This window comes from Entelurus aequoreus, linkage group LG23, assembly GCF_033978785.1.
Source record: "Entelurus aequoreus isolate RoL-2023_Sb linkage group LG23, RoL_Eaeq_v1.1, whole genome shotgun sequence".
Lineage (NCBI taxonomy): Eukaryota > Metazoa > Chordata > Actinopteri > Syngnathiformes > Syngnathidae > Entelurus > Entelurus aequoreus.
The window spans coordinates 2742413-2761594 of record NC_084753.1 but is presented as its reverse complement, the minus strand read 5'-3'; the positions used below and the strand labels follow the sequence as shown (position 1 = coordinate 2761594).

The 19182-nt window shown below is 34.9% G+C and overlaps 1 protein-coding gene and 1 long non-coding RNA gene across 2 annotated transcripts in view; one reads left to right on the top strand and one right to left on the bottom strand.

The window, feature by feature from the left end:
• Positions 1–19182, top strand: part of LOC133640916 (calmodulin-alpha-like) — a 50455-nt gene that overhangs the window by 19799 nt on the left and 11474 nt on the right. Inside the window, exon 3 of the mRNA XM_062034617.1 lies at positions 2552–2695. Coding sequence (XP_061890601.1) covers positions 2552–2695 — 144 coding nt within the window. The remainder of the gene's footprint in view (positions 1–2551; positions 2696–19182) is intronic.
• LOC133640918 (uncharacterized) overlaps positions 17130–19182 on the bottom strand; it is a 123372-nt gene continuing 121319 nt past the window's right edge. The window contains exon 4 of the long non-coding RNA XR_009824220.1: positions 17130–17908. This is a non-coding gene — a long non-coding RNA (uncharacterized LOC133640918). The remainder of the gene's footprint in view (positions 17909–19182) is intronic.

Here is a 19182-nt window from a genome sequence, read left to right as displayed (position 1 = left end):
GCTGCTGCTACAACTGCAGAAATATAAATTTAAAAAAATGTCTCTGATTAAAGAGTTTTGTGAGCCAATTCTAATTTACAGTTGATGTACACTATTTGAGATTATCATTGTCAATGTTATCTTAGACTTAGACAAACTTTATTGATCCACAAGGGAAATTGTTCCACACAGTAGCTCAGTGACAAAGGATGGAAAGGATAATGCAGGTATAAAGTAGACTAAAAATGTAACATAGTAGCAATATAACATATATGTAATATTTACATATATATATATATATATATGTGTGTGTGTGTATATATATATATATATATATATATATATATGTATGTGTGTGTATATATATATATATGTATGTGTGTGTGTATATATATATATATATATATATATATATATATATATATATATATATATATATATATATATATATATATATATATATATATATATATATATATATGTATATATATATGTATATATATATATATATATGTATATATATATATATATATATATATATATGTATGTATATATGTGTGTGTGTATATATATATATATATATATATATACACACAGTGTTTCCCATAAACTGCCAAGATACCTGTGGCGGTGGGGGCGTGGCTATGGGCGTGGTCACCATTACATCATCGAGTATTTTGCATAATTTACTACAATATGATTTTCTCTAAAAAGGCTCAAAAAATGTATACTTACTAATTAATAATAACAGTTTTGTTTTAAACGTCCATCCATTTTACAATATAATTACAACACTTTATGTACATATTTATATACAGATTTGAACAATAAGTTATTCACTGAAATATATTTATTAATTGTGGTTCTTACAATAAATATATCTTATAAAATATAAAAGCTAAAATGTCTCTTAAAGCTCTGCCCCTTTAATTAGTGCATACTAAATAATTTAACTTTAGCCTACTACTACAACCATATTATTTACCAGCAACCTAAAGTGAAACAGAGGCAGAGGTGTCCTGCCACAGTCAGTAACAAATAAACAGAAAACCGTAGTGGTCAAATACAAATAAGGCAACAAGAGAAGTATCCTACAATTCTCTTTTGTAAAGTAAATCTGAACAGCCTATATGGGCATCTACATCAACTATATGATTTGCCTGAGAAGCTGGATAGGACCCAAAAAAAAAAAAAAATTATTTTTATTTTTTTATTTGTGGCGGACATAATTATTTCGTGGCGGGCCGCCACAAATAAATGAATGTGTGGGAAACACTGATATATATATATGTATTCTATATATTTATCTGTACAGATAAAATTATTCGGCTAAATAAATACAATAATGGCCTCGTGATTAGAGTGTTCGGTAGGTCGTGAGTTCAAACCCCGGCCGAGTCATACCAAAGACTATAAAAATGGGACCCATTACCTCCCTGCTTGGCACTCAGCATCAAGGGTTGGAATTGGGGGTTAAATCAACAAAAATGATTCCCGGGCGCGGCCACTGCTGCTGCTCACTGCTCCCCTCACCTCCCAGGGGGTGATCAAGGGTGATGGGTCAAATGCAGAGAATAATTTTGCCACATCTAGTGTGTGTGTGTGTGTGTGACAATCATGGGTACTTTAACTTAACTACGGTGTATATATAATGACCTTTTGCAGTAGGAACTGGGTCTTGAATTTTCTTTAAGTGGCATTAATAATCATTTTTTTTAGATTTGCAGATACCTGCAAAACCCTGACAATAAGCTCCTAAAATGAAGGTGCAAAAATAAGAAATGCCTATTTAAGTAAGAAAACAGTGCAAAGTGTGAAAATGTTAAAGTTAAAGAAACCTGAGAAGACCTATTTTCTGCAGATTTAGTGCTCTAAAGGGTGAGCTCGGCTAAGGTGGTGTGGTATTAGCGCCTTGCATCATTTACAGACCACATTGGTTTACTAAAGTCCCTTTGAGAAAAAAAAGTGCCATACTGTCCAGGTGACTTTTCCTCTTTTATCCACAATTTCTCCATTTTGACTTCCTCTTCTCACTCCATGCAGAGAATCAAATGCCAGACAAGCAAACTTGATAGTTGATGCTGTTACCTGATTGGCTGTCAGCGTGTCACTCCCACTGATCAGTGATCACTTCCTGCCTTTGTTCATGGAACCAACTGCTATATTCCGACGAAAAAGGGAAAAAAAATAAATGTAATGTTTTATCGAACACGTTTTATTGATATCGGTTACGTGTCCATTGCGTTATAAATTGATATCGCTTTATCGCCCAGCCCTAAAAATACATTTTCTAGGTTTACAGTTAGTTTCATTGACTACAGCATCTTGGTGAATAAATAATGGAGGATTATGTTCTCAAACTGGAGGCTTCTTAGTTGTTTTTACCACCAAACCCCCCTTGGTGGCTAATTAGGCTTAATTAGCGTGTGCAAAGGCTCCAAGGTTAGTCCTCTGTATTCCCTGTGGTTTATATTCACCGTAAAAATGTGCCTTTGGTCTGTTTTAACACACAAAAACTCTTCAAGACTTTGAGTGCTGCTCTAACGTGGTCTCCCTTTCGCCCCCCTGCCAGAGTTCAAGGAGGCCTTCTCCTTGTTCGACAAGGACGGAGACGGCACCATCACCACCAAAGAACTTGGCACCGTCATGAGGTCGCTGGGACAGAACCCCACAGAGGCCGAGCTGCAGGACATGATCAACGAGGTGGACGCTGACGGTCAGTACCTTCTTCTAATGTCCGATATTCATTCGCAGTAAAAGTTATTTAAACATGAGCAGTATGCGACAAGACTTTAAGTTTTTTTTTATTTTTTTTATAAAACTGCTAATGTGTTTAATTTAGCAGCAAAAAACATCGAACACATTTATTAGGTGTGTCTATAAGAGGAGCATCAACATTAGCATCTCAAAATATGTCATTTCTCTACATCACAATAAATAACCATTTACTCAATTTTATAACAGTTTATGGATTTAATTCAGGGGTTCCCCAAACTTTTTGACCCGGGGGCCTGATTGGATCATATATATACAGTATATTTATAATCTAAACTGCCTTTTCCTTATATTGAACAAAAAAAAGTAACATGTCCACTGATGTTTAAAAAGTCTACACTCTGAGTTCCACAATTTCGCCATTTGTTTCCCTCGTGCACTGATTGACTGAAAGAGCGCAGACTTGCGTTGCTCCCGCCCAACTTTGCGGCGCAAGCGTGATGACGTCATGTTATCTATGGGAAAATGCATTTTTAGACACTACGATTTGCTTGAGTGTCTAGGAGACCCCGTAACAAGCAGTACACAATGGATTGATGGATGGGTGAAAAAGAACAGATTAAAATTAATATTACGTTTTTTTTAAAAATACATAGAGGGAAGTCTGGGCTTCCCTGCTTAGGCTGCTGCCCCCGTGACCCGACCTCAGATAAGCGGAAGAAGATGGATGGATGGATTGATGTATATATATTTTTTTAAATGGATGGGCAAAAAAGGACAAGTAAAAAAATATAAATAAAATTGATGAAATAAAACTAATATATATATTTTTTTGTTTTTGTTTTGTTTTTTACCCAGTAACAAGCAGTAGACAATGAGTGATGGATGGGTGAAAAAGGACAGATTAAAAAAAAGAAATACACACATATATATATATATATATATATATATATATATATATATATATATATATATATATATATATATATATATATATATATATATATATATATATATATATATATATATATATATATATATATATATATATATATATATATATATATATATATGTGTGTGTATTTCTTTTTTTTTATTTGTCCTTTTTCGCCCATCCATTAAAAAAAAAAAATATATATATATATATATATATATATATATATATATATATATATTTTATTTATTTATTTTTTTTTTTTTTTAATGGATGGGCGAAAAAGGACAAATAAAAAAATGTAATAAATAGATAAAATAAAATTTATATATATATATATATATATATATATATATATATATATATATATATATATATATATATATATATATATATATATATATATATATATATATATATATATATATATATATATATATATATATATATATATATATTACCCAGTAACAAGCAGTAGAAAATGGAGTGATGGATGGGCGAAAAAGGACAGATTAAAAATAATAATAATAATTAAAAAAATATTTTTTTAACTATAAACATTGATGATAAACGATATTGTTGACACTATTTCCACACCAAATAACCACTGATGTAATAATACATAATAATATTGCAAGTGCGCCCTTTCAAATGCAATAAGCTTGTATTTCTCATATATTTTAACATTGTATTTGGAAGGTAACGTTTTTTGGGTTTTTTTACCCAGTAACAAACGGTAGAAAAGGATTGATTGATGGCCGAAAAAGGACAGATAAAATAAAAAATAATTGAAAAAAAAATAATACATTTTTTATTTTATTTTGAAAGCTGGCGGTCCGGATCCGGCCCGCGGGACGTAGTTTGGGGACCACTGCTGTAAGGTTTCCTTGTGAGGAACACAAATGTTGCCAATATTTAAATAAAAACTATTCTGGACTCCGTCACGTCGTTTACAGTTGGGACATTTTTCTTCCTGGATGTTACAGAAAGTAAGAGGATGTGTGAGCTGCTGCCTGCTCCTCCTTACTTTTCTAATCATCTCCTATTTGTCAAGATATTTACACAAAGTGCAGATCTTTGCGAGGGATATATTTTCTTTTGTCCATGCATCTGTCGCGTTATTGAATTCAATCACAGACCACGCGACTTGCGACTCCATTGCGGCAGTAGCGAAAACTAACAAAACGTCGATGCCAGGAAAGAAGGACAAAAACTGGATTTCCTACCAAAAAAATTAAACGGGGCGCGGTCGAGCAGACCGGAGAGGAATTCTCTGGAGAAGCGTTTGAATGCCCTGACAGATATCAAAACATATGGGAGAATCCACTGATGCCAGATCTTTATCCTCAAATCAAACTTTCGATACTTTTGATGTCTAAACTTTTTCCACCAAGAGCCACATACTGAAAAGTCCACATTGATATTTTTTATTTAAAAACAGATATTGTTTAGGCTGTGTATTAAATCTGACTAAGTATATTATATTTTCAGCTTTTTCTTTTTACATAGTGCTTTTTTTTGCTCTTTTTCTTTACATTTTTACTGTTGTTTTTTCCCATGTAAGAATAAAATAAACATTATAATAATACAATTGTTTAACTGCATAACCTATTCTGCCCGTACGAAAATATTAATGTTCAGTTACACATTTAACAGTGTTTATTATGGATGGTGTAATTTTTCTAATTCATTCATAAGTTAGCATTATTTGAATTTTTTATCAACTAACTAAAAGTTTATATTTTAAGTGTATTCTATTTTTATTTTGAAAGCTTCTAATATGTTAGAACAAGGGCCGCATACTAAAAAGTCAAGTATGAGGGCGCCATTCTGTTATAATTTATTGTTTTTAAAATATATAGTAGAAAGTAATGTTTTGTGTATGTATGTTGTGTGGGTGTGTGTGTGAGTATATATATATATATATGTGTGTGTGTGTGTGTATATATATATATATATATATACATATATATATGTATGTATATATATATATATTAGGGCTGCAACAACTAATCGATTAAAATCGATTATAAAAATAGTTGCCGATTTAGTCATCGATACGTTGGAGCTATGCGCATGCGCAGAGGCTTTTTTAATTTTTTTTTTTTTTTTTTTTTAAATAAACCTTTATTTATAAACTGCAACATGTACAAACAGCTGAGAAACAATAATCAAAATAAGTATGGTGCCAGTATGCTGTTTTTTTCCAATAAAATACTGGAAAGGATAGAAATGTAGTTTGTCTCTTTTATCCGATTATTAATCGAAGTAATAATCGACAGATTAATCGATTATCAAAATAATCGTTAGTTGCAGCCCTAATATATATATATATTGTGTGTGTGTGTGTATGTATATATATATATATATATATATATATATATATATATATATATATACACACACACACCGTATTTTTCGGAGTATAAGTCGCACCTGCCGAAAATGTATTTGATAAAACCCAACACCAAGAATAGACATTTGAAAGGCAATTTAAAATAAATAAAGAATAGTGAAAAACAGACTGAATAAATGTATGTTATATGAGGCATAAATAACCAACTGAGAACGTGCCTGGTATGTTAACGTAACATATTATGGTAAGAGTCATTCAAATAACTATAACATATAGAACATGCTATACGTTTACCAAACAATCTGTCGCTCCTAATCGCTAAATCCCATGAAATCTTATACGTCTAGTCTCTTACGTGAATGAGCTAAATAATATTATTTGATATTTTACGGTAATGTGTTAATTTCACACAAAAGTCGCTCCTGAGTATAAGTCGCACCCCCGGCCAAACTATGAAAAAAACTGCGACTTTGTGGTATAGGTGACTAAGTATATTATTATTAATTATTAGTTCGAATACTTAATCTTTTCCTCACTACATTCCGAATTATTTTTCTCTTTTTTTCTAAAATTGTGTTAGATATGTTAGTATCTGCAAATACGCAATTTTTTTTAAATGTAGCGGACACGCTAGGTATGTTTGCACAAATTATCAGTATCGCTGATACCAGCCTGAATTTTACTCGTTGGAATCTTAAATATGCGTATCGTATGTTTATATATCGTATCTGCTGATGTCGTTCTGTTGCAGCTGTTAAAAAAAAAAAAAAAAGATGCCAAAAAATTGGGTGTATCTATGCTGAGTTGTCATGGAGATGTGGAAGGGTACCAAATTGTGTTGGGTGCTAACAATAACTTGTGCTAAAGCAGCAGGTGCTAGCACTTGTCCCCACTTTAGCCTTGAATCATCATGAATTAAATACATCAATGACTAAAATAAATAAAACCTGTGGTTTGCAAAGGTCGGGGATGGCCAGGTCCAGTTCCAAGCCATGTGGCAATATTGACTCACGCAAACTCACATGACTTGCTTCTGAAATGATGTTTATCTGCCAGCTGCCTGCCGTTTTCTACCAACTATCCAAGCCAGCAGGTCAAATGTCTTCACACAGCAGGGGTGTCCAAAGTGCGGCCTGCAGCTTGTTTTTTTATTGGCCCGCGACACATTTTAAAGACACAATTAACACCGCAGATTGGAACACTGCAAAAAAAACTACAAACTGCAATTTAAGTAGTGCCTTGCCGTGCAATTAGCTAAAAAAAAAAGTTAGCATGTTAATAGTTAGGATGTGTCAAGTACCAAGTTATGACTCTGAGGCATTTGGCTAACAAAGTTAGCATGCTAACAGGTAGCATGTGTGAAGTACAAAGTTATTTGAATCAGAGGTGTTTAACTGCAAAATGAACATGGTAAATTTAGCATGCAAAACTGTTAACATGTGGCAAGTACCAAGTTATATGACAATGAAGGGTACCCATGCAAAATTAGCTCATAAGATTAAAAAAAAAAGTTAACATGCTAATAGTTGGCATGTGTCAAGTACCAAGTCACATGCCTCTTAAGGGGTTTGCTGCTAAATTGGCAAAAACAAAGTTTGCCTGGTAACCTTAGCAAAGTATTGTTAGCATGCTAATGTTAAAAGGTAAAATGTGTAAAGTATCAAATTATATGAGGCATTCGGTTGCAAAATTCGCATGCTAACAGTTATGTGTTAAGTACCAAGTTATGACTATGAAGTGTATGCATGCAAAAAATGTTATTTAATTTTTAAAAAAAATGACATGCTAAAAGTTAGCAAGTACCAAGTTATATGACTCTAAGGGTTGGCTGAAAAACTGACAAATAATGTTAGCATGGTAATGTTAGCAAGCTAGCGTTAACATGCTCACAGGTAGCATGTGTCATGTGACTAGCTATATGCGTTTGGCTGCAAAGTTACCGTGGTATTATTAGCATGTTAACAGTGAGCATGTGTCAAGTACCAAATTAAATGACTATGTACTGTATACATGCAAAATTAAGTTGAAAAAAAGTTAACATGCTAAAAGTTAGCATGTGTCAAGTATCAAGTTATATTATACTTAAGGGGTTGGCTGCCAAATTGGCTAAAAAAGTAGACATGGTAATGTTAGCATGCTCACAATTATGTGTCATATAACAAGTTATATGACTAAGGTGTTCGGCTGCAAAATTAGCACGGTAATGTTAGCATGCTAACAGTTAGCATGTGTCAAGTAAAAAGTTAAATGGTTATGTACTGTATATATGCGAAATTAAGTTAAAAAAAGAAAAAAAAAGTTAACATGCTAATAGTTAGCATGTGTCAAGTACCGTATGTTTCGGAGTATAAGTCGCTCCGGAGTATAAGTCGCATCGGCTGAAAATGCATAATAAAGAAGGGGAAAAACATATATAAGTCGCATTTTTGGGGGGAAATTTATTTGATAAAACCCAACACCAAGAATAGACATTTGAAAGGCAATTGAAAATAAATAAAGAATAGTGAACAACAGGCTGAATAAGTGTACGTTATATGAGGCACAAATAACCAACTGAGAACGTGCCTGGTATGTTAACGTAACATATTATGGTAAGAGTCATTCAAATAACTATAACATATAGAACACGTTTACCAAACAATCTGTCACTCCTAATCGCTAAATCCCATTAAATCTTATCGTGAATGAGCTAAATAATCCATCCATTTTCTACCGCTTATTCCCTTCGGGGTCGCGGGGGGCGCTGGAGCCTATCTCAGCTACAATCGGGCGGAAGGCGGGGTACACCCTGGACAAGTCGCCACCTCATCGAGCTAAATAATATTATTTGATATTTTACGGTAATGTGTTAATAATTTCACACATAAATTGCACCCTCGGCCAAACTATGAAAAAAATTGCGACTTATAGTCCGAAAAATACGGTACCAAGTTATATTATATACTTAAGGGATTGGCTGCCAAATTGGCTAAAAAAGTAGACATGGTAATGTTAGCATGCTCCCAATTAGCATTTGTCATATAACAAGTTATATGACTAAAGTGTTCGGCTGCAAAATTAGCACGGTAATGTTAGCATGCTAACAGTTAGCATGTGCCAAGTACCAAGTCTGAGGCATTCGGCAGTAAAACTGGCTAAACATTAGCCTGCTAATGTAAGTAATGCTGCCTGAAGATGGCCACACTGATTGTTTTGGTCTTGTCAAGTGGCTAATATTACTGTAGTTTGGGCATTTTTACTTCATTTTGCCATTTTAATGCTTGAAAATGATTAATTTTTAGGGGAGGCTTATGTAGAATATGCTTTCTTACAGATAGCGCTAAGCTAGTGTTCAGATAGTTAAACATGTATTGATAGACCTACATTGTATTGGTTTTAGTATCTTCCATCCATCCATTTTCTACCGCTTGTCCCTTTTGGGGTCGCGGGGGGGTGCTGGAGCCTATCTATGTACAAAATGTATCAATGTGGGCCCCCGCATCCTTCATTTTTTATGTATTCGGCACTAGCTGCAAAAAGTTTGGACACCCGTGTCATAAAGACTCGATCAAAGTCCCAAGTTATAGGAGTCATAAAAGACAATGACATAAAGGGCAGGATCTAAAGGTTACTTTTCAGTCTCCACTGACTTCATTATGGGCCTGCTGCGAAGGCAGGCGCCACCTTAGAAGTATGCAAACTTCTCTTGTGCTATCATGCGTGTTACGCTAGCATTTTAGCAAATGTTATTCGTATTAATCATGGCTTTCCATACTTGGTGCCATCTTAGAAGTGTGGTAACTTCTCCAATGTCACCATTAGGGATGTCCCGATCCAGGTTTTTGCACTTCCGATCCGATACCGATATTGTTTTTGCACTTCCGATCCGATACAGATACTGGCCTATCCGAGCATGTATTAAAGTTGAAAGTTATTTAGCCTACTTAGTTGTCAGAATCCTGTTGAAAAGGGTTTTAGTACACTTGATAACAACTAGCCAGCTGAATTAGGGGAGTTTGAATAATACACAATGGTTGGTAACAAGAAACTGACCTGTTTATTCAAGGATAAACACAAAATAGACAAAACTATACATGACAAACAGAAATGGCATCATTGAACTAGGTCAGGATTTTTTTAATATTGCGATATTTTAAGGCCATATTGCGATACACGATATATGTCTCCATATTTTGCCTTAGCCTTGAATGAACACTTGATGCATATAATCACAGCAGTATGATGATTCTATGTGTTTTGATTGATTGATTGAGACTTTTATTAGTAGGTTGCACAGTGAAGTACATATTCCGTACAATTGACCACTAAATGGTAACACCCGAATAAGTTTTTCAACTTGTTTAAGTCGGGGTCCACTTAAATTGATTCATGATACAGATATATACTATCAGATATATACTATCATCATAATACAGTCATCACACAAAATAATCACATTGAATTCAGTGTTTCCCATAAACTGCCAAGATACCTGTGGGGGCGTGGCTAAGGGTGTGGTCACCTGACATCATCGAGTAATTTGCATAATTTACTACAATGATATGATTTTCTCTAAAAAGGCTCAAAAAATTTATATTTACTAATTAATAATAACAGTTTTGTTTTAAACGTCCATCCATCCATCCATCCTACAATATAATTACAACACTTTATGTACATATTTATATACAGATTTGAACAATAAGTTATTCACTGAAATATATTTATTAATTGTGGTTCTTACAAAAAATATATCTTATAAAATATAAAAGCTAAAATGTCTCTTAAAGCTCTGCCCCTTTAATTAGTGCATACTAAATAATTTAACTTTAGCCTACTACTACAACCATATTATTTACCAGCAACATAAAGTGAAACAGAGGCAGAGGTGTCCTGCCACAGTCAGTAACAAATAAACAGAAAACAGTAGTGGTCAAATACAAATAAGGCAACAAGAGAAGTATCCTACACTTCTCTTTTGTAAAGTAAATCTGAACAGCCTATATGGGCATCTACATATGGGCATCTATATGGGCATCTTGCCTGAGAAGCTGGACAGGAAAACAAAAAAATATTTTTTTATTTTATTTTTTTATTTATTTTATTTTATTTGTGGCGGACGTAATTGTTTCGTGGCGGGCCGCCACAAATAAATGAATGTGTGGGAAACACTGGAATTATTTACATTATTTATAATCCGGGGTGTGGAGGGGGGCGCCGGATATAAGTGTCAAAAAGACAGCCAAAAGAGTTTGATATGAGAATAAATCTAAAGTTAAAATATAGGGTAGAAATGCACCCATTTGCAGGAAATGTAGTCTTGATTTTCAAAATGTTCTTTCAAGGCTTGCATGTCTACATTAAAACATTCTTCTTCATACTGCATTAATATATGCTACTTTTAAACTTTCATGCAGAGAAGGAAATCACAACTAAAAAAATCACACATTTTTTCATACGGTGTTGATGTGGAAATTTTTGCCTCTGCATTTTGATGGTGTGGGCGTGTGGCACCGAATGGAGATAAGCGTCTCGACAGACGTTACAATATTTGAACAATGATGACGAAAACTGTTTTCTCTGTCGTGTCCGTGTGTCGAAAATTGTTATGCGCTTATTTTTTTATTTGATTTTGTGCATGGCATATAGTTGCTAGGCGCAGAGGACGCTTGAGCAGCGCAATTGCACAGGCGCGCACCTTAGAGGGAACGTTGCTCGCACGGCTGCGCTAGCATCACAGCTAACATTAGCCATGCTGCTACCTCTCTGCTCGGGGAGGGCGTATACGTATGTGACGTATGACATGACAGTATGTGACGTGTGTAAGGTGCGTTTGCAGTCTGTGAGAGGGAGATGTCATGACAAATTTTTTCCCCGTACAAAAACCTAACCCCCCCATTTACTTCCGTGGTCATGTTTCCTCTTACGTCATTGACAGCGATCGGTAGCACTTCGGCTTTGACTGCCCGTCGCTGGAAAGATACTTCGTCTTTGACAGCTGCTGGAATTGGAAGAAATCGATTGGTTTTTTTTGTACAGGCGCGAAACAGGACATTCGCGTGCCGGTTAAGGACCCCCGGCAACTTTGTGACTTTATTGGACGCAGCCCCGGAAGTAAATGGGGGGTGGGGGGGGGGGTTTGTAGGGGGGAATAAATTTGGCGTGACAGCGACACAGAAAAGAGTGAGAAGAGCCTGTCGTTTAATGCCAGCAGCTAAAAGCAACTGCGTGAGAATCCACAGACCTATGGATGTGTTGAAGGTGTGCTGGAAAATGCGGAACGGAAATTAGGGAGCAGCAGAAAACACAGACCGGAATTTTTTTTTAAACTGGATCTGGATCGGCATTTTCCCATGCCTTACCGATACGCATTTTTTGGCAAATATCGGCGGCCGATCCGATCCAAATATCGGATCGGGACATCCCTAGTTACCATGCTAACTTGTTACGCTAGCATTTTTGCAAATAATTGTATTTAACCCTAAAAATCTTAGCGTTTGATACTTGGCGCCATCTTTGAAGTACGCTAACTTTTCCTGTTATCATGCTAACGTGTTATGCTAGCATTTTTGCAAATATTTGTATTTAACCTCTTAAGGCCCAAGCTGTTTGTTTACATGCTTTTTTTCTTTCTCTGTGCTATTTGGGCTTATTGGACCCTAATTAGAATAAAAACTAAGGAATCATCTTTTGATATGATGTACTTAGTCCATAAGTACACAAACGTGTACTTCATGTGTAGTGACATTCTAATTCTTATTTTTACACTTTTTTTTCCATTTTCCATTGTATGTTATACTCTTCTGACACCACCGGATGGCAGTATAAGTGGCCATAAGACCCCAATTCAGTAGTGTACACAATTTTGGAAATAAGAGCTAAAAGGTGCTGTCCACGAATGTGGCCACTAATCCTTTAAAGTAACTGAAAAATCTTAGCTTTTGATACTTGGCGCCATCTTTGAAGTGTGCTAACTTCCTAAATGTTATCATGCTAACGTGTTATGCTAGCATTTTTGCAATGTATGTAGGACTGCAACAACTAATCGATTAAATCGATTGAAATCGATTATAAAAATAGTTAGCGATTAATTTAGTCATCGATTCGTTGGATCTATGCTGTGCATGCGCAGAGGCTACTTTTTTATTTTTTTATTTTATAAACCTTTATTTATAAACTGCAACATTTACAAACAGCTGATAAACAATAATCAAAATAAGTGTGGTGCCAGTATGCTGTTTTTTTCCCCAATAAAATACTGGAAAGGATAGAAATGTAGTTTGTCCCTTTTATCCGATTATTAATCGATTAATCGAAGTAATAATTGACAGATTAATTGATTATCAAATTAGTTGTTAGTTGCAGCCCTATTTGTATGTAACCTAAAAATCTTAGCTTTTGATACTTGGCACCATCTTTGAATTACGCTAACTTTTCTTATGTTATCATGCTACCGTTGGCACGCTAAAGTTTTAATGCTTCCATTTTCGCTAATATGATCTGTTTAAACCTAAAAAATCATGGCTTTTGAAAAAAAATGTTGCCGCCATCTTAAAAGCATGTACTTAAATTAGCATGCTATTGCTTTATGCTAGCGTTTTAGCCAATTTTGATCATTTTAAGTTAATATTCATGGTTCCTGAGACTTTACTCTCTTGCTTGCAAGTATGCTAACATTTCCCATTATAACAAGCTAACATTGTCTGCTAGCTTGTTAGCTTCAATCAACCACAGGTTCACATATGAGCATGCTATTGTTTAATGCTAGCGTTTTAGCCAATTTTGATCATTTAAAGTTAATATTCATGGATTTTTTCGACTTTACTCTCTTGCTTGCAAGTATGCTAACTTTTCCCATTTTAACAAGCTAACATTAGCATGCAAAAATTGTCTGCTAGCTTTTTAGCTTCAATCAACCATCGGCCAAAGGTTCACAGCTGGAACTGGGCTGACAAACTTTGTTTGTTATTGACGATAAACGATATTGTTGACATTATTTACACACCAAATAACCACTGATGTAATAATACATAATAATATAATAAAGTGCACCCTTTCAACTGCAACATGCTTCTATTTTTCTTATATTTTAATGTTGTATTTGGAAGATAAGCTATTAAAATGTTAAATATAATATATAAGTAAATATAATATTTAATACAATTAAATATAAATTCAATTAAAAAATAGATAATACAAATTCAAGCAAAATGTTGCACTTAAAAATAATTAAATTAAATTAAAAGAATATATATATATATATATATATCTATACACATTAGGTTAGGAAAAAACACGGAGGCTATTTCATCCCTACAAGCCTGTTTCGCAGATTTCCCTGCTCTTCAAGAGATTTTATAAATTGTTATTCTATAAAATTTATAAAATATATATATATATATAAAGTTATAAAATATGTTTAACATTTTATTAAAAAATAAAAAAAATCCCTTGAAGATTCAGGGAAACCTGCGAAACAGGCTGGTAGGGATGAAATAGCCTCTGTGTTTTTTCCTGACCTAACGTATATTCCGCTCTACCCTGGTTTTGAGCACTGTATAACGGATAAACCACAGAAACCTCAACTACACATATATAAATATATATATATATATATATATATATATATATATATATATATATATATATATATATATATATATATATATATATATATATACATATACACACACACACACACATACATACATACATACATACATACATACATACATATATATGCCATCAGTGTGTGAATGTGGAAATAGTGTCAAAGCGCTTTGAGTTCCTTAAAAAAGGTAGAAAAGCGCTATACAAGTACAACCCATTTACCATTTATATATGTGTGTGTGTGTGTATATATATATATATATATATATATATATATATATATATATATATATATATATATATATATATATATATATATATATATATATATATATATATATATATATATATATATAAAATTAAAAATAGTATTAACCCACCCAAAAGTACCGTAAATCGGTACTTATAGCGATAACTTCCTGCTTCTTGACTGACATCAGCTTGAGTTCATCGGTAGGTTTTAGTGTTGCTAGCGTGATCAAATCCAACTCCCTAACACGTGAAAGCAGCAGTGTCATGTCAGCCTACATGGCAGCACATCGATCAGCACCAAATCAATGCCTCCACAGGTCTCCCGCCATCCTCAACGACCCCCACCCCCGCCCTTTGACATGCCCCCAAGAGTGAACGTTTACGCACACGCATCACCACACGCCATCGCCAACGTCCCCTCGTTCTGCCTCCGCCTCCCTCGGCTGATGCAATCTAGGTCAGACGGCAGCGGAGCCAGTCATGGAAAATAAAAGTGCTTACATAAGACCTCCCTGCTACATGCAGCCCCCACATCGGCGTCCGTGAGACGTACGCTCGCTCGGCCCGCCGGAAATTGCCTCGATTTACCCGAACAAGCGACATACTTGACTGACCGCAGGAGGAATGCTCTGATTGGAATAATAGTATCAACGTATCACAGGGCTGGGCCACACAACTGAAAACTGTATCACGACACCTGTTTTATATCTGTGGATATCGATAATTGTTATTTTGATGATTTATTATATTGACCTACGCAAAATAAGGAGCAGGAGAAAAATATGACATGTTTATTTGAAATGTAACTTCTTTATAATCCTCTCAGTATCAAGCATGGTCAATGTAAAACAACATTGTAAACTTAACAATCAGGGTTTCTGCGGGTCATTAAAAAGCATTAAAAGTCATTAAATGGATTTTGCGAGAATTAAAACCTTAAATGCCTTTTATAAAGAATTATATTCGATGTTGAGAGGCATTGTAACATGTAATGTGTTCAAATGACACATGCTAGATAGCTAATCACAAGTCGGCGATTAAAGGCAGGCGGAGGTTAAAAACGTACCAAATTTCTTTGGCGTGACCAAAAAAGCAACTTCTGCTGTCGCCACCACAACTGGCAGCTGAACACCGTATTTTCTGGACTATAGAGCACTATAAGCTGCACCCACTAAATTTTTAGAAGTACAAAAAAAGTTTTCTCCATATATTAGCCGCAGATATATACGTTGTGAAATGAGTTATTTACACAGAAATATTCTGTAAATGTTTATTTACATACCTTAATTGTTTCCAAATGGTGTCTGTAACACGGCAGTAAAACGGCTGATCAAACAAAAAAGAAGTCAACATCATGGACCCACTAGCTGCGGAAGCTAGCTCTCCAATCCGCTAAACGGACTCGATAACTCCACGGTGACGTTTTGGTGAATTTGCTGAGGAATTTGGGAAACTGAAACAATACAAAACTAATTCAATTGTAAGTTAATAATACTTAACACAGACACTTGTAAACATACATCACATATTAGCTTGTGCTAACGACGCTAGCGTCATTACATTACGATAGCAGGTACAAATATGCATGAAAACACTCCTACAGACATCACACATGGGACAGTTTGGTAAGTATGAATTGTTTTAGTTATATTGTAAAACTTAAAAACGTTGCTTGTAGGGCTGCAACTAACGATTAATTTGATAATCGCTTAATCTGTCGATTATTACTTCGATTAATAATCGGATAAAAGAAACAAACTACATTTCTATCCTATCCAGTATTTTATTGGGGGAAAAAACAGTATACTGGCACCATACTTATTTTGATTATTGTTTCTCAGCTGTTTGTAAATGTTGCAGTTTATAAATAAAAGTTTATTTTAAAAAAAAAGTTTAATTAAAAAAAACAAAAAAAACAACCTCTGCGCATGCGCATAGCATAGATCCAACAAATCAATGACTAAATTAATCGGCAACTATTTTAATAATCGATTTTAATCGATTAGTTGTTGCAGCCCTAGTTGCTTGGAGTGATGAATGAAGAATCCATACAAGTAGAAACGCGATGAACGACTGGAAGACTAAAACGCAGTCTGGTTGGAGTGGAAAAAAAGCACAACTGGAAGGACAACCTGCAGTGAGGGAACTCGTCCAAAATAATAAAAAATATATATAATAAAACACCTCAGCGTTTTTGCTTTTTAAAATATTTAATTTGTAATTTTCTTATGGTCGCTAGCGCAAAAAAAATCCATAAATTAACCGCACCGTTTTAAAAGCCGCAGGGTTCAAAGCATTGGAAAGAAACTGGGGCTTGTATTACAGAATTTAAGGTAGTTTAAATCAATGTCAACAAAATAGTCAAATCAAATTGAACACGTTGTTGTTAAATCAAAGGTGCACTAATTAGCAATATGTAAGAAATGCTTGATAAAGTGTAAGAAAATAGGGCAAAGTGTGGAAAAAATAACATACAGAGAAACCTGACAAAAACTATTTTCTGCAGGTTTAGTGGCAGGAAGTTACAGCTGTGCTCTAAAGGGTGAGCGCGGCTGAGGTGGTGTGGTATTAGCGGTCTTGCCTTGCATCATTTACAAACCACATTGGTCTGACTACGGTCCCTTTTTGAAAAATCCAAAAACTGTCCAGGAGACTTTTCCTCTCTCATCCACAATTTCTTCATTTTGACTTCCTCTTCTCACGCCATGCAGAGAATCAACCAAACTAATAAAAGAAATACAAGTTATGGAAAGATGATATTATTATTACAATTGATATTGCTATGGATGACGTGTGTTATTGATGCGGATTCGTCGGCCACGTTTACGTGCACAGAGACTTTTATGGCGGCGAGATGTTCTTTTCTGGCGTCGTAAAAGCCGCGTGACTCTTAAATTGGCGGTGTAAAGATGCAGGAGGACGACAATCACGTGTGCAGAGAAGTAGTTTGATCACACCATCTCCTCCAACACCCACTCCTACTTCCATCTTCTTCTTTCCTCCATGATTCCTCCCGTCTTCACATCCCTCCTTCAAGCTTCCACATGCTGTCCACTAGCAGCCTTCCCTTCACTCCAAAGTGCCTGCAACACATCAACAAAACGAAAAGATTGCATATTTTGTGTGTGTGCCATATAAAAAATAAAACCTTTTCTTTGACAAAAGGGGCATAAAACAAAAAAACAGAACAAAATAAAAACTTATAATCAACAGATCTGAATTTGAATTAAAGATTTATGCGTTTAAAGAAAACATTTTTTTTAATATATTTAACACTTTGGATCACTGAGAAATTTAGTGGGATTCAAAAAGCAGTAAACGGTCTTTGCTCAAAAAAATAATGAATTAAAATACATTTTGTTATGATTTTACTTCACATCAAATGTTCCACTTTGAAATTTTAATTTTGCCTATTTTGTTTGCCTTTTTTTTTTTTTTTTTTAAAAACTACATTTTTATGACAAAATGGCATAAAACAAATAACATGAATAACAATTCTCAATGAATAAATCTTAAGTTGATTTAGAGATTTAAACTTTCTAAGTAGTGTGTGTATATATATATATATATATATATATATATATATATATATATATATATATATATATATATATATATATATATATATATATATATATATATATATATATATATATATATATATATATATATACACACTACGTAGAAAGTAGTGTGTGTGTGTGTGTGTGTATATATATATATATATATATATATATATATATATATATATATATCGTCGGCGGTCACTCGAAACGAGTATGACTGTCCTCCAAGGGATGTTAGGGTGGATTCCCTATATGGAGGACGCCTGTGCGTGGAATCTTTTAATGTGGGGAGACTGGTGCACGGTCAGCCACCACACAGTCCTTGGCATTGAGCGGGCCAGGGTCCAGTGGCATGGAAACCAAGACGACTGGGGACCCGTCTTTGCTGCAGCCTTCATCCGCCTTCCCAGCCGTTGTGGTGCATTCCGCTGCCGCCATCTTCCGCCTGGTCCACCGTTGAGGCGGTTTTCACTATTCGCCCATAGCTGGGGTTATTTACCCATAGCAGGGACAGGGGTTGACTGGGCACCAGGGCATGTCCACACACCGGTGGGCCTGCATGCCCCGTCTCTGGGGCCCCCTGCTGCTCCGAGATCCCGTACAACTTAGCCTGGAACCGCGAGGTTCCAGTTACCGTGTGTGGCCACGAGGAGGCATGTACGAGTCTTGACAATGGAGAGGCTATGTACCGGCTGAGGAGGCTTATGCACTCGGCTCCTCTTTTCGCCCTCTGAGACAGAGGGCTAGCCGGCGGCACTAGCTGAAAGCAATGAGTATCAGGCAGAAGCAGC